Source organism: Lineus longissimus, chromosome 16 (genome assembly GCF_910592395.1).
Source record: "Lineus longissimus chromosome 16, tnLinLong1.2, whole genome shotgun sequence".
NCBI lineage: Eukaryota > Metazoa > Nemertea > Pilidiophora > Heteronemertea > Lineidae > Lineus > Lineus longissimus.
The window spans coordinates 12823132-12849785 of record NC_088323.1 but is presented as its reverse complement, the minus strand read 5'-3'; the positions used below and the strand labels follow the sequence as shown (position 1 = coordinate 12849785).

The window sequence follows — 26654 nt, the reverse complement described above, 5'->3', positions numbered from 1 at the left end:
GGTGGTTGAGAAACGTGCCATAGTTACACTCAAACGGCCAATTCACGCCATTTGACCTCTGCGACCTTGAAAAGTAGATCAAATTAAAAACCTGTAAGATATATGATGTATCCTTGCTATGAGTACCTACCACAAAAGTTTTATCGAAAACAAGTCACTAATAAGCGAGATATCACACTTTTTAGATATCCACATTTGGCCCCCTGGTGGCCAAGTAGAGAATCAGATCGAACAGAAATTTAGTGTCACGGGTCATCGGACCTAGGGAGTCATGTGTACAAAGTTTTAAGTTCATAGGCCTAGCGGTTAAAAAACGTGCCACTGTTTTTGAACTAGGATACGACGGACGACGGACGACGACGACGACGGACACTGCGGTATCGTATAGACTCCCCTACGGTGAGCCAAAAATTATATGCTGATGGCACTTAATACCATGGTATTTAGAGGCCTAATTTTTACATCTGCTCCAGTTCCCACTATTTTCATTGCCAGAGAAAATAATTAAACAAAAAAAACAGGCTGAATCAAATAGGACAAGATTTATTCTACAACAGGAATAATAGAATTTGTTTTCTTCATTTTTACAAGTACTCCTTGTTCTATGAAGCACATTACCACCAAGTCCTGAGGAAGTCACAACCCAACTCAGTTTTTTTATTTGAAACTGAGCAAAGTACCATGCTATGGATATTGATATTCAGTTTTCCCATAGTCAATAAAAAGATAAGTAGTTTATTGATGCCCTGTTTAGCCTACGACCGATCAGGGTGGAGTTATTGGCGGTGAAGGATGGATATACGCACAACGGTGGTGGATGGGCATGTCCAGTCATGTACAATCATAATCCAGGAAAGGCACATGCTGACATCTAAAACAGGACCTGCTCACGGAAATGTTTCTGCAATTTATTAGCTTTTACTCCGATTTTCATGTGATGTTTGTGTTTCATTCGCTGGACGTATGCCAAGTCTTTGGCCTTCTTTTCTGCTCCAGGCCCTGAAAGATAAGGTATAACTCAGTTACCACTGCAAAGAACGACGACTAAATAAATGACATGTCTCAATGACCAGCCCAAATACGAACTATCAAACAATCAAAGTGATGACTTTTGTGCATCCACTTGCCAGGTTTTCTTGATAGAGGCACCACTGCCTAATCATGAATGAAATGGCCAGGGCCATTGTGCTCACCTCATGTGGAGGAAAGATGGATAAAGAGCATGGTATTGTGTCATGTAGTGTTAGGTTTGATGTAGGTCCAAGCAATTACAATTTCCCCAAAATGGCCAATTTACATAACATTCGACCTCTGTGACCTTGAAAAGTAGGTCAAATCAAAGAAGACCCGGGTGACACATTGAATGGTTGTTAGAATTAGATGTACCTATGATATAAAATTGGTGCCAATCGGGCAAGTCATTACTAGGAATAATGGCATTTTGAAGAATTTAGGATTTGGCCCCCTCCCTGGAGGCCAAACGGCAAATCAGATCGCACCAAACTTCGGTACCTGAGATCATCTGACCAAGGGGTACATGTGTACTTAATTTGTGATCAATAGTCATTGCAGTTAAGAAACGTGCCATAGTTACGGCCTGACGGGAATTTACGCCATTTGACCTCTGTGACCTTGACAAGAAGGTCAAATTAAAAACCTGGGTGACATATACTGTATGGTGGTTAGATGTACCCATGATATCAAATTGGTGGCAATCGGGCAAGAAGTTAAGGAATAATCACATTTTTAAGGTTTTTGGATTTTGCCCCCTGGTGGTCAAGTGGTGAATCATATTGGACCAAACTTCGGTCCCTGAGATCACCTGACTAAGGGGTAAATGTGTACCGAATTTGGTATCAATAGTCATTGCAGTTTAGAAACGTGCCATCGTTACATCCTAACGGCCAATTTACACCATTTGACCTCTGTGACCTTGAAAAGGAGGTCAAATCAAAAACCCGGAGGATATATGATGCACCTTTGCTAGAAGTACCTACCATATTTTTTTCAAAATTTCCCGACTACTATTAAGGGAGATATTGCATATTTTCACTTTTAACGTTTGGCCCCCTGGTGGCCAAACCATGAAACGAATCGGACCGAAACTTGGTCTCCAAGGTGTCATTACATAAGGGTACATGTGTACCAAGTTTCAACTCAATAGCTCTAACAGTTACGAAACGTGCCCTGCTAACGGACAGCGGACGACGACGACGACGACGACGACGACGGACGACGGACGCCACGGTATGGGATAAGCTCACCTCTGCTAAGAGGTGAGCTAAAAATATGACTAGTCCAACAGTTGTTGTAGTATGTACCGAGCCTTATCCGTAAGTTATAAAAAAAATTATTTAAATAAAAAAGATTTATTTTGGCATAAGAATACAATTAACAAAACATATCATATCTGAACCATTAGACCTCTTTACTTATTTTTCAGAGATCAAGCTCTGATCAGACCTACCTATAGTTCCTGTCCATCCAAGCCCCCGATAATGTGCCATAACTTTTGATATCACTGTGCTTCTCTTGCCATTTCTCAGCGGAAGGTTTTGCCGATAATACTTCATGAGCGACCGATGACCCACAGATGAACCTACAAAAAGACGTTCAATATGATTCACAAGTTGTTTAATCTTTATGTTCCTTTTCTGCGCTTGCTCTTGTGAGAAATTGTTGCCTCCCACCTCAATTGTGCACCAGAATGAATACTTAGCCTTGTGACTCTGACTCCCACCAGGACTCATGTTTCTCCCACCAGGAGAGCAGGCCAACTCTTGCAACTGAACTCATGTTTCATCTATACAAGTAGATTGTAGGCACCAGCCACTTCAAAGATTATCAACTTTACATTGAATTTGAAGGATGTGGCAATCTCAGTAAAGCGATTTGCCCAAGGTCACAAGTGACGTGTCATGTGTTTCGACAGACTTTTACTGTGTTTCATGGCCCCCAGGGACCTACACAGGGGAAGTCCTGTCTAACGACTCATCGATGGAGGACAATGATGGATGCCACGATATTGTATAAGCTCCCCACAGGTGAGCTAAAAACCATGATGTTTTAATCGGATAAAAGCTAACGACATTAGTTTGATGGTCACTCACCAGATGGCAGGACTAGTTCATAATTCTGTGAATCCAGCACCTTCTGTCGGATCTCATCTTGGTCCTCCTGACCTCCATCATCGTCTCCTTCCATTGGCTCTTCTCCCTCTTTATAATCTGGATAACTGCTCCTGCAAACACAATTCAAAACGTCTGAACCAGCATCTAAATCACTTCCTTTTTGACACTCTACTATGATTCAGCTTTATTTTATCATTTATTTGAGTGTCATCTGTATCGTACAACACAGCCAGCCTTAACAGGCTTACAAGACACTAATATGTAAAGTCAAGAACTTAGTGAGCCCCCCTTTAGGTCGGGGGAGCTCCCCCGAACCCCCCTACGAGCATATGTTAAGTGCAAGCTCTAACAACTACAGCTGTTACAATGGGGGGACACCCCCCAAACCCCCCTCCGTCGACATAGGTTTTTACCAGTGCGTTGGGGGGAAGCTCCCCCCAAACCCCCCCGGTGGACAGTCAACTAGCCCTTCTGTGTCATACTGCTGGAGGGGGGGTGCGATGGGACCATCCATATAGTTCCTTCCGACACATTTTTGTTATGGTAATGTAATACATTGTGATTGACCTTATTCACGGGAATCGGGCGTTTCCAGTGATATACGACACAAATGGGTTGTCCTCATGCATTCACTTTCGAAACGCATTTTAAAATAGATGTTACGTCCTGTTAATGGGGCACGTCATCATCGCGTACATTTGGGAAAAACTCCCTAACGAGACCGGAGCAGACGGCTGAAAGTAGTTTAATTATTGGCCGCTAGGGTACAGAATGTACGTCGCTCACCCGAATTTTTCACGCAACTATAGCTAAATAGAGCTAGTTCTAGTTTGTGATTCAATTTGATACTTCAGATTTGGGCAGTAGACCAATATAACTTAGTCGTCAGTGTGGTTTTAAGCTGGAAAAACGTATTTGTTTTTCTTAAAGTGCCTTTTTTGGACGGGTGTGTGCGATTGTTTTGTTTTTATGTCACGTGACCTCGATCATGTCGACACAAAATTGAAATAAACCACCCTTTTCTGTCATTATTTAGGACGGATATTTCTCTGATAAAAATATTAATATAATTGGCCAATTTCTTAGGCATATGATGTAGCGAATTCCCATGAAGATTTAAATTAATTTCAACCAATGGGATAGCAACCACCACCGGAAGATCGCGGAGAAATCGGTAAACTCAACGGAGTTAATTCAGAAAAATACCAAAAAAAATTGTTTGTAGGATATACAATATTTACTCTCTTTATTTCTCATCAAATCAGTATATACTCCCACACACACGTGTATCTTAAGAGCCCCTCCTAAAGGGGGGCTTATTAAAAGAAATATATAATCTGTGCCAGCCCAACCCCAAGATGACAGAGTGTACATGCTGCTATGCGCCAAGTGGCCAAGCTGGGCCGACACAGACCGTAAACACACCGGCTTCCCAGCCTTCAACATCAGTACACAGTGGACAATCATGCGACAGCTAGACTGTGACAAACTACAGTCAAACCTCTCTATTAAGGACACCCTCCGGACTGACAAGTGCCGTCCTTAATAGAGAGGTGTCCAGATTAGAGAGGTCAAATTGAATGGAAACACTATTTTGGGACCAAAACTAGTGTCCTTAATAGAGAGGGTATCCTTAATAGAGAGGTGTCCGCTAAGGGAGGTTCTACTGTATATTATCCAAACGACTGCTCACTGTGTATACAAAATGAAACGGCCAGGGGCCATTGTGCTCACCGTATAGATATTTGGTGCTTTGTAATTCATCCAGATTAAGAAACATTGTACATGTATAGTATACAGGTCAAACCAAAGTCGGTATGACATGTGATGTATCGTTGCTTGGAGTAAGTACCATAAGAATATCATCAAAAACAAGTCAATAATAAACGAGATATTGCACTTTTTGCCTATTTTAGTTTTGGCCTCCTGGTGGCCAAGTTGAGTACCAGATCAGATCGAAATTCGGTGTCCGAGGTTACATGACGTAGGGAGTCATGTGTATCAAATTTCAAGTTCAAAGCTTTAGTGGTTAAGAAACGTGCCATAGTTACAATCAAACGACAAATTTACGCCATTTGACCTCTGTGACCTTGAAAAGCAGGTCAGATCAAAAACTCATATGATATGTGATGTATCCTTGCTAGGAGAACCTACCATAAAAATTTTATTGAAAACGAATCACTAAAAATAAGCAAGATATTGCACTTCTTACTTTTTCCATTATGGCCCCCTGGTGGCCGAATAAAAAATCAGATCGAGCCAAAATTCGGCATCAGAGGTTATCTGATGTAGGGGGTTATATGCACCAAGTTTCAAGTTCATAGCTTTACTGGTTAAGAAACGTGCCATAGTTTACACTCTAATGGCCAATTTACGCCATATGACCTCTGTGACCTTGAAAAGTACGTCAAATTGAAAACCCGTACGATATGTGATGTACTCTTCCTATGGGTACCTACCATAAAAATTTTATCGAAAACAAGTCACTTATAAGCGAGATATCACACTTTTTAGATTTCCACTTTTGGCCCCCTGGTGGCAAAGTTGAGAATCAGATCAAACTGAAATTCAGCACCAGAGGCTATGTGATATAGGGGGTTATATGTACCAAGTTTCAAGTTCATAGCTTTAGTGGTTAAGAAACGTGCCATAGTTTACACTCTAACGGCCAATTTACGCCATATGACCTCTGTGACCTTGAAAAGTAGGTCAAATTAAAAACCCGTATGATATAAGATGTATATTTGCTACGAGTACCTACAACAAAAGTTTCATCGAAAGCAAGTCACTAATAAGCGAGATATCACACTTTTTAGATATCGACATTTGGCCCCCTGGTGGCCAAGTTGAGAATCAGATCGGACCGAAATTCAGTGTCAGAGGTCACCTGACCTAGGGGGTGCTGTGTACAAAGTTTTAAGTTCATAGGCCTAGCGGTTAAAAAACGTGCCACTGTTTTTGAACTAGGATACGACGGACGACGACGACGACGACGACGACGACGACGACGACGACGACGACGACGACGACGGACGACGACGGACGACGGACACTGCGGTATCGTATAGACTCCCCTACGGTGAGCCAAAAAGTACTGTGCTGGTGAATAAATTTTCTAGAAGGGCGTGACATGGTATGCACGTCACCCGTACGGCAAGAGACCATGTACATGACGTGGTACACACGTCACCCACAGCAAAATGGTTAATATGGCGATCATTCTGCACAAAAATTTGAACATGTTTAATAACGCTGGTGTCTAACAGTTAAATTTTTAAATGCTTTTAAAATATACTCAATTCTACTGACTCTTTAAAGCAGGACGCTGCACACTGCTTTTTTAGGCTCTGTCCTTTTTCCGTTTTCTAGCATAAACATTATCAACATCATATTTACATCTTGGGAGTACATGTTTGAAGAAAACTTGATCATCACCGGAGGAATGGCTGTCCAGCCAGCACAAAAAAAAAGACAGATCATGCATATAATAGTATTTTTCCTGTGCACATTTCTTACCTGTAGTCATAGAAGTCGGCATACTCCAGTGCATTGTCCATGTCAAATGATATTTTACAGTGGCCCTTATCAATCATGTGTTGTTGTACTGACTTGACTGTGAGGAAGGCGCGGCCCTTTTCATTACACCAAAGACAAACGTTACCAACTCCAACTTTTTCTCCTGAAAAGAAAATGATTTTAATTTTAAAGGCCTACGTTGTTCGTTAAAAATTTTGAATCTGTAGTGTAATTGAATTTGAATACTTTCAATTGCGTGAATAAAAACTGAATATAAAGGCAAAAAACTGTCATAATCTGTTCAACTCAAAAGACTGAAGCCTGAACAGAGAAGAGTTGATTCCTCGATACCGCCATAGAAATGGTCTACTACCTGCAGGCCATCTTTCAGTAGGGGGGAAAACTGCATAGCAGAAGATCTTTTCAATGAAACTCAATCATGTCAATGGTGAATATCGCATAGGCGCTTGTCGCAATTCAGTGACAGTGAGAGTTAAAGGGTTAACACCCCCAAGTGGGCTCTTTTTCCATGATTAAAATTAGCTCGCTATCCCCCTGGAGACAAACTGGTGGTACATCTTTCTCTTTGTGATGCAAATCATGCTTCATGAAAATACAGTAGAACCTCTCTATTAAGGACACCCTCGGAACTGACACGTGCTGTCCTTAATAGAGAGGTGTCCTGATTAGAGAGGTCGAATTGAACAGAAACAGCAAATTTGGGACCAAAACTAGTGTCCTCGATAGAGAGGTTGTCCTTAATTGAGAGGTGTCCACTAAGGGAGGTTCCACTGTATATTTGCCTTTTCAGTTCGAGAGGTTGTCCTTAATAGAGAGATGTCCGCCAACAGAGGTTCCACTGTATATGGACATAATCCTTGTTTTCAATACCCACCCAGGTAGCCTATTAATCCCTCTAAATCTGCCACATACTCCACGTCGGGTAAAAAGAAACTATGTGCTGTCGTCATGTGTTTGATATTGTCCTCCATCGTGTCGGATATGTGGGAGCAGAATAAACACTCTTCAAGACCAAGAGCTTCTCCCTCAAAGTCAGACACTTCTTCTTCCTCAGAATCGGTTTCTAAAAAGAAAAAAAATAACTAGGTTTTATTACCTTATTTCAGATAAAACTTCGTACTGTTGGACAGGTACCACTGTGTATTTTAAAAAGAAACAACCTGGAAGTCTATCGCAATGTCCTGGGTTTCAAACCATGGCGGTAAAACTCGATGCCAATGCTATGCTTTATGGTCTATCATCATAACAAATATTATAAAAGGGGATTTTGCAAGACCAGCATTTCAGCCTACTTTTGACATTTTCTCGAGCGGAGAAAATGAACGTTTTCATTTCCTGTTTAAAAGTCTGACACAGATCATGACGACAATAGATTTCACCACACCCCAAAATGACACATCTTTTAATAGCCTGTTATGCAATGAAGACAAATAATTTCATATCTCCACGTCCAAATTTTTTTACCTTAAAGCTGAAGGGTCAAATATGCATTCCGGAGTAAGGTGGAAACCAAGCTCTTGGGAATGTCTGTGATGTGCATTTGGTGAGCAATATTTTATATATTGATCACTGGGCACTCTCACTTGAAATGCACCCTACGGTGTCTGCAGAGAATGCCTCGATTTTGATTCGTGCAATGGGGATCATGGGTATATTCAGTAGAAGATCCAAATGCACATCACAAACATAACCGACAGCCCGGCTTCGGCCTTACTTGGGAATGTATATTTGACCCGTCAGCTTTAAGCTTCTGGTTCATGATAGTATAATTTTTTAACACCCTGTATCTCCAATTATGCCATTATAGGCAAAATAATTTCAGACAAATAATGATAATACGATCATATTCTCTTGAACACCCTGTATGTCCAATCATTCTATAATAATTCAGTTCTGCGAACAAAGTGAGGGAGTCAAAGGGAGATCAAATGTCATGTTCAAACTTTTGGCTATTACAATAACAGACTCCTCAACCAACCTATATCATCTTCATCAAATAGCTCCGCTTTCCCGCTCCTCTGCTTCAACTTGTCACCACTTCCACCTGGCGCACCACCAGCACCCTCTGCATCGCCTAGCCGATTTTTTATCGCTAGATTCTTCAGGTTCTTCTCGGTCAATTTCAAATTTTCAACTTGAACTGCCAAGCCTTTTTCCTTGTTCTTCTCATTCTTCTTCCTAACTTGTGCCTCAACAACTTCCCGTTGTTTGGCTTCTAATTCTTTATGCTTCTTTGAACTCAAGTGGTTATCATAGGCATTCTGTGTGCTGAACCTCTTCTGGCAATAATGACAGTAGCCAGGTGTTGGTCTGTCCTCTTCAGCAAGCTGCAAGTAAAGATATGAAAGGGTAGAGAAAAGAGGTCCAATATACTATAGTTTTAGAAGTCCCTGAATAGATATGTCAAGTTGGAGTTGAACTCAAACTGATATAACAAAATCCAATATAGTTTTAGAAGTCCCTCAATAGATATGTTAAGTTGAAGTTGAACTCAAACTGATATAACAAAATCCAATATAGTTTTAGAAGTCCCTGAATAGATATGTTAAGTTGGAGTTGAACTCAAACTGATATAACAAAATCCAATATAGTTTTAGAAGTCCCTGAATAGATATGTTAAGTTGGAGTTGAACTCAATCTGTTAGAACAAAATCCAATATAGTTTTAGAAGTCCCTGAATAGATATGTTAAGTTGGAGTTGAACTCAATCTGTTAACACAAAATCCAATATAGTTTTAGAAGTCCCTGAATAGATATGTTAAGTTGGAGTTGAACTCAAACTATTACAACAAAATCCAATATAGTTTTAGAAGTCCCTGAATAGATATGTTTGAGTTGGAGTTGAACTCAATCTATTACAACAAAATCATCACACACTGACAATGTAGGCCTTGTTTAAAAGTCCAACAAAATTTAAAACATTACTTTCAATGGTTTAATCTCTACAACAACTAGGGGCAAACATTTTTTTAAACAAGATTTAATTCATAATAGCAGTTAAGGCATATCAAAGTCATTTTGCCTAAACCCTTGTATTCAGTCACATGAAAAAACAATTGTCTCTTTGAAACGGTGCTGACACAATCATGATTTTGATAATATAAATAAACCTTCTTTTTTGTTTTCTGGAAGCCTTAAAAAGACAACCTCTCATCATCATACACAACTGCAGGAGCATTACCAGAGTCATACCCTACCGATCGCAATCCACATTCCAGGACCATTAACCTCTTGAATCCCGGTGACCGACCAGTCGGTCATTTTGAAATAACGTTTTGTCCCAACAACCGACATGTCGGTCTCAGTGATATTTTTATTCCCTTGAGCTGGGACGCTAGTTTATTGCTTGTTTTAGCGTGTTTGATGTACAGTAGGGTCAGTTAGAGCATGCCTGGGTAGATGGCGCCTCGGTACCGGACTTTGGCGGTTGTATGCAGGCGCTACACATCGTGAAGTCAGACCCAATTTTGCAACCACTGTACCACGTGACCACCCTGGGATCCCGGGATTTTCAAGTTTTGGGATTCAAGAGGTTAAATGCTAAGAAATAAAAACATTTACCTGTGCTCTCTGTGCAAGAACTCGTTCCTGAAAGTTCTCTGCAGTCACAGGTGGTAACTCTGCCACTTTCCTTTTGAGGTTGTAGCGATGCCAGTCTGTTTTATAGTGTGCCCTCTGTAGGTCAGCATCCAGGAAAGCCACTCGACAAGTGATGCAGGTGTACGTTGAGCAACTCATTTCCAACTCTCTAAATAGAACATGAAAAGAAACAATTTTACAAATCTTTACAATTGTAATTTACCCAGTTTGGTTAGTCAGTCCACATGTTCATGTACCCTTTCATGAACACTTATAGGCCTATAGATTACACAATCACATTTTCTCCCACTTTTTTTCAAACCTACCTCAAATTAAAAATTGATGGTTTAATACATCTTATCCCAGTCATTTATCAGCTTAAAAAATTTCACTCTGACCACACATGCCAGAACAGCTCCAGAAAAAGGCCCGATGTTACAGCATATAGGCACATAACACAAGATCCAGACGCTCTATTGCAAGTAGTGTCATCATGACAGCTCATTTCCTGTGCACACTCATTTTCTGTCCGAGCAGGTAGGCCTAGTCGGAATGAATTTTTGAATGGACTAAAATGCTGGGACATACAGTCCAAATCATAATTGACATCCATCCTGCTTCAGGTCAGTGATGTGCAACGTACGCGCTGAGTTGCACATCAATATGACGCAACAGTGACACGCTTATGTTTCGCATAAATTACACGCGACCTACGTGCGATACAGTAGGCTGTAGCTACACGTAACATACACACCAATAAAAAACGCGAATTTAGGGATAAAAATATTCTTGGGGCCGTATTCTTGAACAAACTATAGTCATAATGATCATGAATATGATGATGATTCACGTGATGTTGTTACGTTTGTATCACACTGTGACTGTCGACTGTGTAACACGAGTGTCAGTCCGACTCATGCACTCCATGCACTCAGCAGTGTGTATCCATTGCACTCGCCGACTCGGGTCTCGGCCTACCAGAGTAATTTTCACCACTAAAATAGCGTAACATCACGCTTTTGGATCTTCTAGGAGTGGTTGGCTGTAATAAATTCCTTCACAATATGCAAGAAACAAAATCAGAGTTCAGATATACAAACCATGGAGTTTTTTCACGTGGAAATGTTTCACAATCGTCACGAAATTGGTTTTTAAACTGGTCTGCTACTTTTCTTGTATTTAATACACTTCGAATACACGTGTTTAGACTGATTCTACAACATCCGCAAGGTGCCCGCTCCGAGCGCCTCTCACGGCAAAAACAATTATCATGGCCAACATCAGAAACATGAAAAAGTCCCCAATTTTCGACCGGAAAACCTTCCTGCTTGTGACTGGTGCAAGCCGTGGTTTAGGGCGTAGTCTTGCAGTTAACCTAGCCAAGAAGCTGGGGAAGCAATCCTTTATCCTGCTTCTTGCACGAAACAAAGATGGTTTGGAAGAAACCAAAACCCAGATTCTGAAAAATGTCCCAGATTTGGAACTGACCATTTCCCTTCAGCCAGTTGATTTGTCACAGTGTTCAGATGCCTTGTTTGATAGACTTTTGAAGGACACTATGACCACGGCCCATGCTGACTTCCAGTGTTTTAACCAGGTCATCATCGTTCATAATGCGGCTAGTCTCGGCGACGTCAGTAAAAAAGTTTCGGACTTCATGGATGCGGCCGAATATCAGGAATATTGGAACGTGAACATAACATCGCCAGCAATTCTGAACAATGTGTTTTTACACCATTTTCCTGCCAGTGAAAAACGAGATGTTTTATGTATAAACATATCGTCAATATGTGCTCTGCAACCGTTTAAAACTTGGGCGTTGTATTGTACCGGTAAATATACTTATATAGAGGCCCGCACTCCAGGCAGAGGAAGCCACTGCTTGCCACAACAAACAAGCAGCAAATAAAAGACCGCATGGTCGCACACCACATGTTCTTTTGTTCGTTGTGCCTATATTTAGGTTTGTTTGGGCCAGCAGTGGCTTCCTCTGACTGGTGTAAAAGTGACTATTCTATCAGTCGCTTGGTCATCTGCCATTGTTGTGTTGTCCTCATGGTCATAACTTTATCATTTATCACATTCATTATTTTTTACATACAGGTCGGTCTGCTCGCTCTTTTGCACTTTGTTTACAGTGGAATAACCAGTAGGCCTGATTTGCAAGCAAATTTCTGCAAATGATGGAGGTGGAACATTTTGACTGGCTCTGTCAATTGTCGGGATGTTGAAAAGTTCTGTCTCAATTTTAATTTAAATCATAAGCTATTTGACCAGTGGAATCCACAGCCTGCAGGGTTTATCAATTAGGAAGGTAAACTCTGTGTTTTTATGTAAATTGCTTTTTTTTAGAAAATTGTCAAATCAGCTTTATTTCCTTCAGGTAAGACTGCCCGGGACATGTGGTTCAATGTGTTAGCCGTTGAGGAGCCTTCCATCAGAGTCCTGAGTTACGCCCCTGGACCTCTCGACACTGACATGCAGATGCTTGCGAGGACAGTCACTGGTGACAATGACATGAGAGAAGTCTTCCTGGGTAGGTGATCTCGGCCAAGAATTATTTGGCAAAATGAAATGTCCTGAGGACATTGTGTTCACCTGGAAATTATTTAGTAGTAGATGAAATGAGACATGGAGGTTTTAAAAAAAAACTTTTAGATATGACAAAATGTGGCAATATCAATGACACTTTTAGAGTTAGACCTCTGTGAACTTGATAACTAGGTCAAAATAAGGTCACAATTGACCTATTGGGTCAACATGTACAGATGCCCAATAGGTGCCTACATAAAAAATTTGAATAATCTGTGAAAAAAGTAGTGAAACGTACCACCTCCAGTGAAATTTTAGAATTGTTTGCAATTATTTGGCATAAAATGCCATCATCTAGGTAAAGTGACAATGGGTGTGACACTGACAGGTAAAAAAGACAACCATAAAAAAGACAACTAACTTGGATTAGGTAAAAATACAGCTTTACCGGGGGGGGGGGGGGGGGGGGTACCCTCGTGACTATGGTTCCATCGCAACCTCTCTATACTGGGCCGTTTTTTGAGGTATTTTTTTGATTTATGCAAAATGTCAAACAACAGACACAAAATACGAATAAACTGAATCACAATAGCATTCCGCGAAGATAACGTCACTGCAGCTGCTGCCCTCTATTTCCCCATTGCTGAATTACAGGCAATGTCGGACAAACATGCGGTTTCGTAATGGATTCAGGCTTTCTAACTTGGGCAGTTAGATTCAATCTGGCACATGTCCGAGTGTTGGAAATACTACATAATTGTTCTGAATATTTCTCTCTCTGACTCTATGGTATCATTCATGCTAAAAACAATGCAGGGTCAAAGATAATTTACTTTGGAATAAGCTCAAATGCGTAGAAATAAGTGTCGATGTCCGCCTGTCACGTGACTAAAACGTCATCAATATCTTATGCAAATGATCTTGTGAGCTATAAATAGTAACTTCGCGGCATGCTATTGCCCTATTCTGCAGATGTAATGGTGTAAGGTAATGGTGTAAGGTAAGCGTATTTCCTACGACAAGTACATTGCCCTTCCCGCACCTCAGTAGGTATCAAAGCATCGTCAAGTCTTACGCAAGCTGCTGAATGGTATTGGTACCCCGGTGCGGACCCTATTGTCCACATGTTCAGCAGACATTTATAATCTAGCCAAATTTAATATGTAAAGAGCAAGCTCTAGTGAACTCACACAACTGTATGTCCTAGCAGACGATTTTTAAATACATGATGTCCCACACCCGCACTTCAGTGGCGCCGGTGTGAATAAATCTACTTGTATGAATGGTCAATGGCTCATGACGTCATGAAAGAATTGCGTCACGAGGAAGGAAACAGTGGGATTCACGTCCGACGTCGTAACTGTGGGTGCGGCGCGTCATGAATGCAGGATCGGCCAACGTGCAGCCCGTATGGAATGCGACAAACTGTACCGGAACCAGAATTGTCATGGGTCTGCACCAATTATTTCAGATTCGATGGACATGATGGATATATGAATTTTGTTTACACTTTACATACAGTGTATACATACGTAACCATTACACTCACTACGTTGTGTGAGTTATAAATAGGAAATGAGACGGTTCATTTTCACCGCTCGAGAAAATGTAAAAAGTAGGCTGAATCGTTGGTGTGTGAAATCCCCTTTAAAGTTTAACTTAAGTGTACCTAATCGACCAACGGTACAGTGGTGCCATCTTCACATTGCTGGTCAAGTCTGTGATCAATAAACAACATGCCTGCATCACTTCTACAATCCTAAAAAATACTAGGATTTTTTTCCCGATTTTTGTGTGTGATAGAAGTATTGTTTCTGTGCACTGTCAATCTGGGTTCCTCATGAACTATTCTAGACTCCCTCGTCTTACGTCCCGGGACTAAGGTGTTATGCGACTGCCAACAAAGGCAACCATTTTGGATCCACTGCGTGTTGCTACCATCGGCCCATAATCAACTGATACACACAATCTGAAAAGTAATACTATGTATAATAACTACAGTAGAACCTCTCTATTGCGGACAGCCTTTCGGACTGACAAGTGCTCTCTTTGGAGAGGTTTCCTGATTAGAGAGATCAAATTAAATGGAAACAACTAATGTGGGACCAAAACTAGTGTCCTGAATGGAGAGGTGTCCACAAAGGCTGGTTCCTATGTATTTTATGATGGGTATTGTGGGGACTGATCAATTGCTAATTGCATTGATTAATGTGTTGATTCGGATATCACCACGCACCTATGCCTTGCCCAGGAGCTAATGATGTAATGAAAGTCAGTTCTGGCAAAGAGAGAAGCCTCTCATGATGTAATGGAAGTCAGTACTGACAGAGAGAGAAGCCTCTCATGATGTAATGGAAGTCAGTACTGACAGAGAGAGAAGCCTCTCATGATGTAATGGAAGTCAGTAGTGGTAGAGAGAGAAGCCTCTCATGATGTAATGGAAGTCAGTACTGACAGAGAGAGAAGCCTCTCATGATGTAATGGAAGTCAGTAATGACAGAGAGAGAAGCCTCTCATGATGTAATGGAAGTCAGTACTGGTAGAGAGAGTAGCCTCTCATGATGTAATGGAAGTCAGTACTGGTAGAGAGAGTAGCCTCTCATGATGTAATGGAAGTCAGTACTGGCAGAGAGAGTAGCCTCTCATGATGTAATGGAAGTCAGTGCTGGCAGAGAGAGTAGCCTCTCATGATGTGATGGAAGTCAGTACTGACAGAGAGAGAAGCCTCTCATGATGTAATGGAAGTCAGCACTTGCAGAGAGAGAAGCCTCTCATGATGTAATGGAAGTCAGTACTGGTAGAGAGAGAAACCTCTCATGATGTAATGGAAGTCAGTGCTGGCAGAGAGACTAGCCTCTCATGATGTAATGGAAGTCAGTACTGGTAGAGAGAGTAGCCTCTCATGATGTAATGGAAGTCCGTACTGGTAGAGACAGAAACCTCTCATGATGTAATGGAAGTCAGTACTGGCAGAGAGAGTAGCCTCTCATGATGTAATGGAAGCCAGTACTGGTAGAGAGAGTAGCCTCTCATGATGTAATGGAAGTCAGTACTGGTAGAGAGAGTAGCCTCTCATGATGTAATGGAAGTCAGTACTGGTAGAGAGAGTAGACTCTCATGATGTGATGGAAGTCAGTACTGACAGAGAGAGAAACCTCTCATGATGTAATGGAAGTCAGTACTGGTAGAGAGAGGAGCCTCTCATGATGTAATGGAAGCCAGTACTGGTAGAGAGAGAAGCCTCTCATGATGTAATGGAAGTCAGTACTGGTAGAGAGACTAGCCTCTCATGATGTAATGGAAGTCAGTACTGGTAGAGAGAGTAGCCTCTCATGATGTAATGGAAGTCAGTACTGGTAGAGAGAGTAGCCTCTCATGATGTAATGGAAGTCAGTACTGGCAGAGAGAGTAGCCTCTCATGATGTAATGGAAGTCAGTACTGGCAGAGAGAGTAGCCTCTCATGATGTAATGGAAGTCAGTGCTGGCAGAGAGAGTAGCCTCTCATGATGTGATGGAAGTCAGTACTGACAGAGAGAGAAGCCTCTCATGATGTGATGGGAGTCAGCACTTGCAGAGAGAGTAGCCTATCATGATGTAATGGAAGTCAGTACTGGTAGAGAGTAGCCTCTCATGATGTAATGGAAGTCAGTACTGGTAGAGAGAGAAGCCTCTCATGATGTAATGGAAGTCAGTACTGGTAGAGAGACTAGCCTCTCATGATGTAATGGAAGTCAGTACTGGTAGAGAGACTGGCCTCTCATGATGTAATGGAAGTCAGTACTGGTAGAGAGAGTAGCCTCTCATGATGTAATGGAAGTCAGTACTGGTAGAGAGAGAAGCCTCTCATGATGTAATGGAAGTCAGTACTGGTAGAGAGAGTAGCCTCTCATGATGTAATGGAAGTCAGTACTGGTAGAGAGTAGCCTCTCATGATGTAATGGAAGTCAGTACTGGTACAGAGAGAAGCCTCTCATGATGTAATGGAAGTCAGTACTGGTAGAGAGACTAGCCTCTCATGATGTAATGGAAGTCAGTACTGGTAGAGAGAGAAGCCTCTCATGATGTAATGGAAGTCAGTACTGGTAGAGAGAGAAGCCTCTCATGATGTAATGGAAGTCAGTACTAGCAGAGAGAGTAGCCTCTCATGATGTAATGGAAGTCAGTACTGGTAGAGAGAGAAGCCTCTCATAATGTAATGGAAGTCAGTACTGGTAGAGAGACTAGCCTCTCATGATGTAATGGAAGTCAGTACTGGTAGAGAGAGTAGCCTCTCATGATGTAATGGAAGTCAGTACTGGTAGAGAGAGTAGCCTCTCATGATGTAATGGAAGTCAGTACTGGTAGAGAGAGTAGCCTCTCATGATGTAATGGAAGTCAGTACTGACAGAGAGAGAAGCCTCTCATGATGTAATGGAAGTCAGTAGTGGTAGAGAGAGAAGCCTCTCATGATGTAATTGAAGTCAGAACTGACAGAGAGAGAAGCCTCTCATGATGTAATGGAAGTCAGTACTGGTAGAGAGAGTTGCCTCTCATGATGTAATGGAAGTCAGTACTGTTAGAGAGAGAAGCCTCTCATGATGTAATGGAAGTCAGTACTGGTAGAGAGAGTAGCCTCTCATGATGTAATGGAAGTCAGTACTGGTAGAGAGACTAGCCTCTCATGATGTAATGGAAGTCAGTACTGACAGAGAGAGAAGCCTCTCATGATGTAATGGAAGTCAGTACTGGTAGAGAGAGTTGCCTCTCATGATGTAATGGAAGTCAGTACTGGTAGAGAGAGAAGCCTCTCATGATGTAATGGAAGTCAGTACTGGTAGAGAGAGTAGCCTCTCATGATGTAATAGAAGTCAGTACTGGTAGAGAGAGAAGCCTCTCATGATGTAATGGAAGTCAGTACTGACAGAGAGAGAAGACTCTCATGATGTGATGGAAGTCAGTAGTGGTAGAGAGAGAAGCCTCTCGTAGTGTAATGGAAGTCAGTACTGACAGAGAGAGAAGACTCTCATGATGTGATGGAAGTCAGTAGTGGTAGAGAGAGAAGCCTCTCATAATGTAATGGAAGTCAGTACTGACAGAGAGAGAAGCCTCTCATGATGTAATGGAAGTCAGTACTGACAGAGGGAGAAGCCTCTCATGATGTAATGGAAGTCAGTACTGGTAGGGAGAGAAGCCTTTCATGATGTAATGGAAGTCAGTACTGGTAGAGAGAGAAGCCTCCCATGATGTAATGGAAGTCAGTAGTGGTAGAGAGAGAAGCCTCTCATGATGTAATGGAAGTCAGTGGTGGTAGAGAGAGAAGCCTCTCATGATATAATGGAAGTCAGTACTGGTAGAGAGAGTACCCTCTCATGATTTAATGGAAGTCAGTACTGGTAGAGAGAGTAGCGTCTCATGATGTAATGGAAGTCAGTACTGGTAGAGAGAGTAGCGTCTCATGATGTAATGGAAGTCGGTACTGGCAGAGGGAGTAGCCTCTCATGATGTAATGGAAGTCAGTACTGGTAGAGAGAGTACCCTCTCATGATTTAATGGAAGTCAGTTCTGGTAGACAGAGTTGCCTCTCATGATGTAATGGAAGTCAGTACTGGTAGAGAGACTAGCCTCTCATGATGTGATGGAAGTCAGTACTGGTAGAGAGAGTAGCCTCTCATGATGTAATGGAAGTCAGTACTGGTAGAGACAGAAACCTCTCATGATGTAATGGAAGTCAGTATTGGTAGAGAGACTAGCCTCTCATGATGTAATGGAAGTCAGTAGTGGTAGAGAGAGAAGCCTCTCATGATGTAATGGAAGTCAGTACTGGTAGAGAGACTAGCCTCTCATGATGTTATGGAAGTCAGTACTGGCAGAGAGAGTTGCCTCTCATGATGTAATGGAAGTCAGTACTGGCAGAGAGAGTAGCCTCTCATGATGTAATGGAAGTCAGTGCCGGCAGAGAGAGAAGCCTCTCATGATGTAATGGAAGTCAGTACTGGCAGAGAGAGCCTTTGATCTGCTTGGAGAATGATTGTTATTGACACCAGCGCCACCTGGAGTTAATCATCTGTGTTTAAACAAAATACATTGTATATTCTTTTCATTTTCAGATATGCACCAAAAAGGAGGCCTGCTTACCTGTGATGTCTCCGTCAAGAAGTTGATTCAAATTCTGGAGACAAACACGTTTGAATCTGGAGCGCACATAGATTATTTCGATGTCAGCGACACTGCCAGCGAGAAAACAAATAACAGTTAATAATTGGTATGGTGTGACTTGGGTTAAGCTCTTGTCCTGCTTTCCTTAGACCATGTGCAGGTAAAACTTGCCATGTCAGTCGTGAATCTATCTAGTCTCACATTACATGCATTGGGTGACCATAAAAAATGCATTAGACCTTTCCCCAACATCTCGAGGACAAACACCTGAAATGGCCGGTAAAAAATAGCAAAAATTCAATTTTCCTGGATTGCAAGTTTTGGTATCAAATTGTGTTCCTGCTTTAGCAGGTTAGCTCCTTTCACTTTGAATTCAGTCGGTACCACTAACACAGAAAATCATGTCATTGATTTGGATAAAAGTTAAGTTACTCAATAGGGACGTTTTTGAGATATTAATAGTGTTACAGTGATTTTTTTGGGCCACCCGATATAGAAAGAGCAGCTCTTATGGCTTGGTTCTCACCACATTCCAGTTGGGCATCCACAGTTTTCATCCATCCCCTTAGCGGACACCTCTCTATCAAGGACGACCTCTATATTAAGGACATTAGTTTTGGTCCCGAATTGGTTGTTTCCATTCAACTTGCCCCTCTCTAATCCGGTCACCTCTTTACATGTATTAAGGACAGCACTTGTCAGTCCCGATGGTGTCCTTAATAGAGAGGTTCTACTGTATTTGTAATGTTTCAACGCAGGTACAATTCGTCCCTCCTTTGAAGCATATTCACAGCTAAAAATCCGAAGATATGGTCTCAAAATGCTATGGACAAGCACAAGAAAACATGAAAAGTAACGTTTCTGGTATGAAGACCAGCATTCTGACCAGAAAACATGACATGCTGACGATGCGAAAAAAGGAGCGCCTAAATAAGAGGTGCCCATATTAGGATTTAAGTTGAAGATATGACCTAAGTGCAGCTGAATGGCCAGGAAGATATTTTGCTTGAAAAAACAACAAAAGACGTAAAAACATCACATTTGAATGCGTTTTTTTTTTTGTGCTGTGTGTAGACCAATAACACTGATTGTCTATAGTAAAATCTCTCTCTTTCTTCAGGCAAGTGGTATTGGAATGTTGTAATATTTTATTATGATATTGGTAAAGGGTTCTTATTAAAACATATATAATTTGGTGAGGATTGATTGGTCCTAAGGGTACTTTGTTTACCAAAACCTATGTTCTGCAATGTACATGTAATGAACACAGTGTCTCTGCACTGGCCTGTATTTTGTTTTATTTTAGAGATCTGCTAAAGCTAAGGCTTCCATATTCTTTTTGGCTCACCGTAGGGGAGTCTATACAACACCGCAGTGTCCGTCGTCCGTCGTCGTCGTCGTTGTATCCTATTTCTAAAACAATGGCACGTTTCTTAACCGCTACAGCTAGGGCTATGGACTCAAAACTTTGTATGCATGACCCCCTAGGTCAGATGACCTCTGACACTGAATTTCGGTATGTCTATTTCTTGACTTGGCCACTAGGGGGCCAAAACTGAAAACATAAATAGTGTGATATCTCACTTATTAGTAATTTGTTTTTGATGAAATTTTTATGGTAGGTTCTCCTAGCAAGGATATATCACATATCATGCGTGTTTTTGATTTGACCTACTTTTCAAGGTCATAGAGGTCAAATGGCATAAATTTGCCATTTGAGTGTAACTGTGGCACGTTTCTTAACCAATAAAGCTATGAACTTGAAATTTAGTACACATGACTCCCTACATGATATAACCTCTGACACCGAATTTCAGTCTGATCTGATCCTTGGCCACCAGGAGGCCAAAACTAAAAAAAGTAAAAAGTGACTTGTTTTCAATTTTATTTTATGGTAGGTACTCAGAGCAAGGATACATCTTATTTTCACAGAGGTCAAATGGTGTGAATTGGCTGTTTGTGTGTAACTATGGCATGTTTCTTAACCACTAAAGCTATGAACTTTAAACTTAGTACACATAACCCCCTAGGTCAGATGACCTGTGACAATGATTTTCAGTCCGGTCTGATTCTTAACTTGGCCACCAGGGGGCCAAAACCAAAAATTTGAATAGTGCCATATCTCGCTTATTACTGATTAGTTTTTGGTAAAAATTTATGGTAGATACTCTTAGCAAGGGTACATCACATATGATACGGGTTTTTGATTTGACGTTCCTGTCAAGGTCACAGAGGTCAAATGGCGTAAATTGGCCATTTGAGCGTAACTGTGGCACGTTTGTTAACCCTTAAGGCTATGAACTTGAGACTTTGTACAAAGGACCCCCTAGGTCAGCTGACCTCTGACCCTGAATTTCAGTCCGGTCTGATTCTCGACTTGGCCACCAGGGGGCCAAAAGTGAAAACCTAGAAAGTGTGATATCTCGCTTATTAGTGATTCGTTTTCAATAACATTTTTATGGTAGGTTCTCCTAGCAAGGATACATCACATATCATATGAGTTTTTGATTTGACCTGCTTTTCAAGGTCACAGAGGTCAAATGGCTTAAATTGGTCGTTTGAGTGTAACTATGGCACTTTTCTTAACCACTAAAGATATGAACTTGAAATTTGGTACACATGACTCCCTACGTCATGTAACCTCGGACACCGAATTTCGATCTGATCTGGTACTCAACTTGGCTACCAGGAGGCCAAAACTAAAATAGGTAAAAAGTGCAATATCTCGTTTATTAGTGACTTGTTTTTGATGATATTCTTATGGTACTTACTCCAAGCAACGATACATCACATGTCGTACCGACTTTGGTTTGACCTATATACTATACATGTAAAATGTTTCTTAACCTGGATGAATTGCAAAGCACCAAATATCTATACGGTGAGCACAATGGCCCCTGGCCGTTTCATTATAATATTGATATATTTTTTCAAATATTATTATATATATTCCAGATTGCGTATCATTTTCTTTGTCCCTGGGATGGGTGCATGGGTGGCTGACAGTACATTGTTACAATGTACAAAGTACAGTCTAGCTCATATTGATATCAACACCTACTTCAAATGATATTTCCCACACTAATGCGCCAAATGCAATGTGGTTTTAGCATATTCATCAAAATCAAACAAGTGATGGTGAAGATATAACAGAATAAATGAAATTTAATGGGACACACTGTGCATACAACACAATGGTTGCCATTCCAACAATAGAGCACATCTTGATATTTAATAATACGCCTGCATTTTTAAAAAAAATTGCTACGATGGTCATAGTCGCTTTATGACTAGGCATATAAAAACAACGCTAAAGTTATCAAACTTATTTATCAATGTTCATCAAACATGATGTTGATTGAATTGGAGACTTGTTATAATTTCGACCGACCAGTTTAAAGGTGACCTGAAATGCTTTTATTAAAATTCTAACTTGGGGTATAAAACTATAGGGCATAACATAAGAAACACAAGTGTGAAAACCGCATAAAAATCAAACTACTCATCTTAAAGTTATAGCAGTTTGTAATTCAAACATTCCAGGTGGTGCAGGAAGAACAAATTAATGATGTACATTGTGCTGTACTGAAATAAAGTTTTGATAGTTTCATGCTTATATTTTAATTACCTTGTCACAGGTATGAGCTTTTAGGGAACAGGTAAATGTGCAATTTTAAAATATAGGCATGAAACTCTAAAAAACTTTATTTCAGTACAGCACAATCTACATCATCAGTTTGTCCTTCCTGCACCACCTGGAATGTTTGAATTTTCTACCTGCCATAACCTGAAGATGGGTAGTTTGCTTTTTATGCGGTTTTCACCACTGTGCTTGTTATCTTATGCCCTATCATTTTTTCCCTAAGGTAAAGAGTGTTGCAGGTGACCTTTAAAGGACAGCATACCTGTCCACCATTACCGTGTGATGATATTTTCAACTAATTTTGTCAAAAAATTGGTATGCTGGTCATAGTCACCTACTATTTTGATCTAAGTGCGCTCTCTCAAAATTGCCATATGGAGTTCTGATTGGTTGATTTTAATGAACTAAAAACCAAGATTCTTAGAACTTTGTGTTTTATGATTCAAAAGAAAAAGGCTTCAAAAAAGTTCGAAATAAAAAAGTTCTTTTGGAAGGGTTTTTAAATAGCTGATTACATAATGGAGAACTTATGCAATCACATTCCTGCTATAATGTATGATTAGAAAACAAAATTTCTGACAATATGCTGAAAACCGCATTGAATTTGGTCCATTAGCTGGCGAAATAGCATATGAAGTAGGTGTTGATATTATTATGAGCCAGACTGTACATGTATTTAGTCAAATCTAGTAAAAATCAACTTTTTGTTTTTATCACTTGGTAAATATTTTGGAATGGGCCATGATATGATAATTTTTTGGAAGAGGATATGTACACAGCATGCTGTGTATGCAACAGACAGTAGTTTTATGTTCACAGCGTTTTATATCAATGCTCATTAGGCTTATAGCATTCCGCGAAGTTACTATTTATAGCTCACAAGGTCATTTGCATAAGATATTGAAGACGTTTTAGTCACGTGACAGTCGGACATCGACACTTATTTCTACCTATTTGAGCTTATTTCAAAGTCAATTATCTTTGACCCTGCATTGTTTTTAGCATGAATGAGAGTCAGAGAGAGAAATATTCAGAACAATTATGTAGTATTTCCAACACTCGGACATGTGCCAGATTGAATCTAACTGCCCTAGTTAGAAAGCCTGAATCCATTACGAAACCGCATGTTTGTCCGACATTGCCTGTAATTCAGCGATGGGAAAATAGAGGGCAGCAGCTGCAGTGACGTCATCTTCGCGGAATGCTATTATAAAGCCCCGCCTCCGATTTGATGCTACCTGCTGTGAATCCTAGCAACATTTTCTCTTGAATACACAACATGCTGTGTATACAATGTACAGGCACGCGCATTGTCTAGAGTTCACAGCAGACTTCGCTGGCTAGAGAAAACTGTTTTGGTCATATGGCACACATGCCATCCAAAAACCTGGGCTCCATTCGCCTTAGATTTCCTTTGGGGTCGTAGCCAGATGTAGAATGGGATCAGAAAAACTACTACGGGACCATTGTCACCTGAGGTTTCAACGTTGTGTTGCTTCTGATACCGAAAGAGAGCTGTTTGGAAGGCGGGAAAAGGATGAGAATTTGGCGCCAACTTGAAGGGAAGCGGGTAGTTCTTCCACCGCCACTGCCACCACCATTTTTTCTCCAGCTGACGTCACTGATGACGCGGTTATGTTAATTCGCCTCTGCTGTGCATGCAACCAACTTGTTCCTGCGTCCACAGCAGTCTGCTGTGTCCATAGCCACTTCGTAATTTCCCACCTGCAGCTGAATCTTACCTGGTAAACCTTTCTCGATTTCATCTTGATATTTAATAGTACGCCTGCATGTATTTTAAAAATTGCTCCGCTGGTCATAGTCGCTTTATTATGACTAGGCATAAACAAACAACGCCAAATTTATCAAACTTATTTATCAATGTTCGTCAAACATGATGTTGATTGAATTGGAGACTTGTTATAATTTCGACCGACCAGTTTAAAGGACAGCATACCTGTCCACCATTACCGTGTGATGATATTTTCCACTTATTTTGTCATTCAAGCTAAATAGTAATATTGTAAAACAGCCAAATATTCACACCTTTGCAATTTGAAAGTTCTAAAAAAATTAATTTTCGTGATTTTTATTTCGAGGATGACAATTGATCTTGTGCGATCTTTATTTTTACAAATCGAGAATATTTGCAAAATCCGCCAAAATAAACCGCCCATGAAAATTTGGCGTTTTACAATATTCAAGGTGACATATTTTATTGTGTGAAATTTCTCAGTTCTTGAGAAATTTAAATTTGTGCTGTCTTCTTGACCGAGAGTCAATTTCAATTAAAATTTATACCTGAAATTAATCCGAGTACAGTATTCCTGTAAAATACTTATCTTGACTGTTGTTATATGCTGTGTCATAGATGCCAAACGATTAAGGATTGTATTACAAATAAATATTACATGTCATGGATATGTCGTTCGAACAATAGTTATTTCATGTTCTGTTCTCGAATCTGTCAACCTGCGTCACCAATTGCATGGAGTAATGACGAGTATGTCCAACGTAATGAGGCCTTCCTTGAGCATTGCCATGGTTACTAAAATGAAAAGATGCTGTTAGGTTTTGAGGTGACCATTGATAAGACACAAACTAAGTACGACCAGACGTTTGCCCACCTGAGCCCCTAACGATGCATCCTGAGATACAGGTTTTTGATACTCCTACATCGTATTTAAAACCACTGGTGACGTCAGGATGAAAGAGATATGCGGTCATAACATTTACGAATGGACTAGTTTTCCTATTCATACTGTCTTACAATCTTACAAGTGCCGAAATTTCAATTTCAAATTGCGTTGTAAGGAACGAAATAAGCGCCTCTAGTGTCAAGATTGACAGTCTTATGATCTGCCCTGTATGGCGGTAATCGTTGCAGCTGGATGATTCACGGGTGTATACAAAACCAAGACCTAAGACCTAAGATCCCCCGAAGTACAAAACTAAGACCCGGGGAGGCCAAGAAAAATATCAGAGTCTTAGTTTTGTACATCAGGGGATCTTAGTTTTGTACGTACAAAACTAAGATCCCCCGAGGTACAAAACTAAGACCCGGGGAGGCCAAGAAAAATATCAGAGTCTTAGTTTTGTACATCAGGGGATCTTAGTTTTGTACGTACAAAACTAAGATCCCCCGAGGTACAAAACTAAGACCCAATTCCAAACTGAAATTTTGAAGAAAAATATCAGAGTCTTAGTTTTGTACATCAGGGGATCTTAGTTTTGTACGTACAAAACTAAGATCCCCCGAGGTACAAAACTAAGACCCAATTCCAAACTGAAACTTTGAAGAAAAATATCAGAGTCTTAGTTTTGTACATCAGGGGATCTTAGTTTTGTACGTACAAAACTAAGATCCCCCGAGGTACAAAACTAAGACCCAATTCCAAACTGAAACTTTGAAGAAAAATATCAGAGTCTTAGTTTTGTACATCAGGGGATCTTAGTTTTGTACGTACAAAACTAAGATCCCCTGATGTACAAAACTAAGACTCTGATATTTTTCTTCAAAATTTCAGTTTGGAATTGGGTCTTAGTTTTGTACCTCGGGGGATCTTAGTTTTGTACGTACAAAACTAAGATCCCCTGATGTACAAAACTAAGACTCTGATATTTTTCTTGGCCTCCCCGGGTCTTAGTTTTGTACCTCGGGGGATCTTAGTTTTGTACCTGGGTCTTAGTTTTGTACTTCGGGGGATCTTAGGTCTTAGGTCTTATGTCTTAGGTCTTGGTTTTGTATACACCCATGATTCACCAATCAATGTAACTGTAAAGAAATTGTAAGGACATTTTCGGACATTGAATCGGAATACTCGAGGTCAGTAGAATGAGGTAATTGTAGCCCCGGTTTGATTTGAATCCCTGCCTATGATATTGATTGATATCCCCATGCATCAAACATTGCAGGGGCTACAAATAAACTGGGGCTACAATTACCCCATTCTACCTTACAACACCAGGCAATAAATAAAAGAGTAGTGTTGCTAGTATTTATACACGTTATTCCTACATGTCTGCTCCAAGGATTTCCTGTCAAACGTACGAATACATTTTCTCATTAGTTGACCTACATTTGAATACATAAATA

The 26654-nt window shown here is 40.6% G+C and overlaps 2 protein-coding genes across 3 annotated transcripts; one reads left to right on the top strand and one right to left on the bottom strand.

The window, feature by feature from the left end:
• Positions 1-523: 523 nt before the first annotated feature.
• Positions 524-11405, bottom strand: LOC135500686 (cytoplasmic 60S subunit biogenesis factor ZNF622-like). Its single transcript, XM_064792297.1, has 8 exons — positions 11348-11405; positions 10230-10416; positions 8647-8995; positions 7543-7731; positions 6648-6810; positions 3111-3241; positions 2468-2599; positions 524-999 (listed from the first exon to the last, which is right to left on the bottom strand). Exons 2-8 carry the CDS (start codon positions 10404-10406, stop codon positions 872-874), a joined length of 1269 nt encoding a protein of 422 aa, XP_064648367.1. The 5' UTR covers positions 10407-10416; positions 11348-11405; the 3' UTR covers positions 524-871.
• Positions 11406-11522: 117 nt separating this feature from the next.
• On the top strand, positions 11523-25053 carry LOC135500269 (sepiapterin reductase-like). Of its 2 annotated transcripts, XR_010449411.1 has the most exons (4): positions 11523-12079; positions 12631-12783; positions 18867-22316; positions 22811-25052. XR_010449411.1 is itself a non-coding variant. In XM_064791615.1 (3 exons), exons 1-3 carry the CDS (start codon positions 11536-11538, stop codon positions 19013-19015), a joined length of 846 nt encoding a protein of 281 aa, XP_064647685.1. In that variant the 5' UTR covers positions 11523-11535; the 3' UTR covers positions 19016-25053. The 2 variants fall into 2 exon arrangements, 1 of the variants encoding a protein (XP_064647685.1); XM_064791615.1 differs by having other exon boundaries at positions 18867-25053.
• Positions 25054-26654: the final 1601 nt, after the last annotated feature.

Coding starts and splice junctions, on each gene's coding strand:
- LOC135500686 (XM_064792297.1), bottom strand. CDS start 10,406: ATGAGTTGCTCAACGTACACCTGCATCACTTGTCGAGTGGCTTTCCTG. Junction 6,811..7,542: donor GGGATTAATAGGCTACCTGG/GTGGGTATTGAA, acceptor TTTTCTTTTCAG/GAGAAAAAGTTGGAGTTGGT. Junction 3,242..6,647: donor GCCGACTTCTATGACTACAG/GTAAGAAATGTG, acceptor TTGTGTTTGCAG/GAGCAGTTATCCAGATTATA.
- LOC135500269 (XM_064791615.1), top strand. CDS start 11,536: ATGAAAAAGTCCCCAATTTTCGACCGGAAAACCTTCCTGCTTGTGACT. Junction 12,080..12,630: donor TTGGGCGTTGTATTGTACCG/GTAAATATACTT, acceptor TATTTCCTTCAG/GTAAGACTGCCCGGGACATG. Junction 12,784..18,866: donor CATGAGAGAAGTCTTCCTGG/GTAGGTGATCTC, acceptor TTTCATTTTCAG/ATATGCACCAAAAAGGAGGC.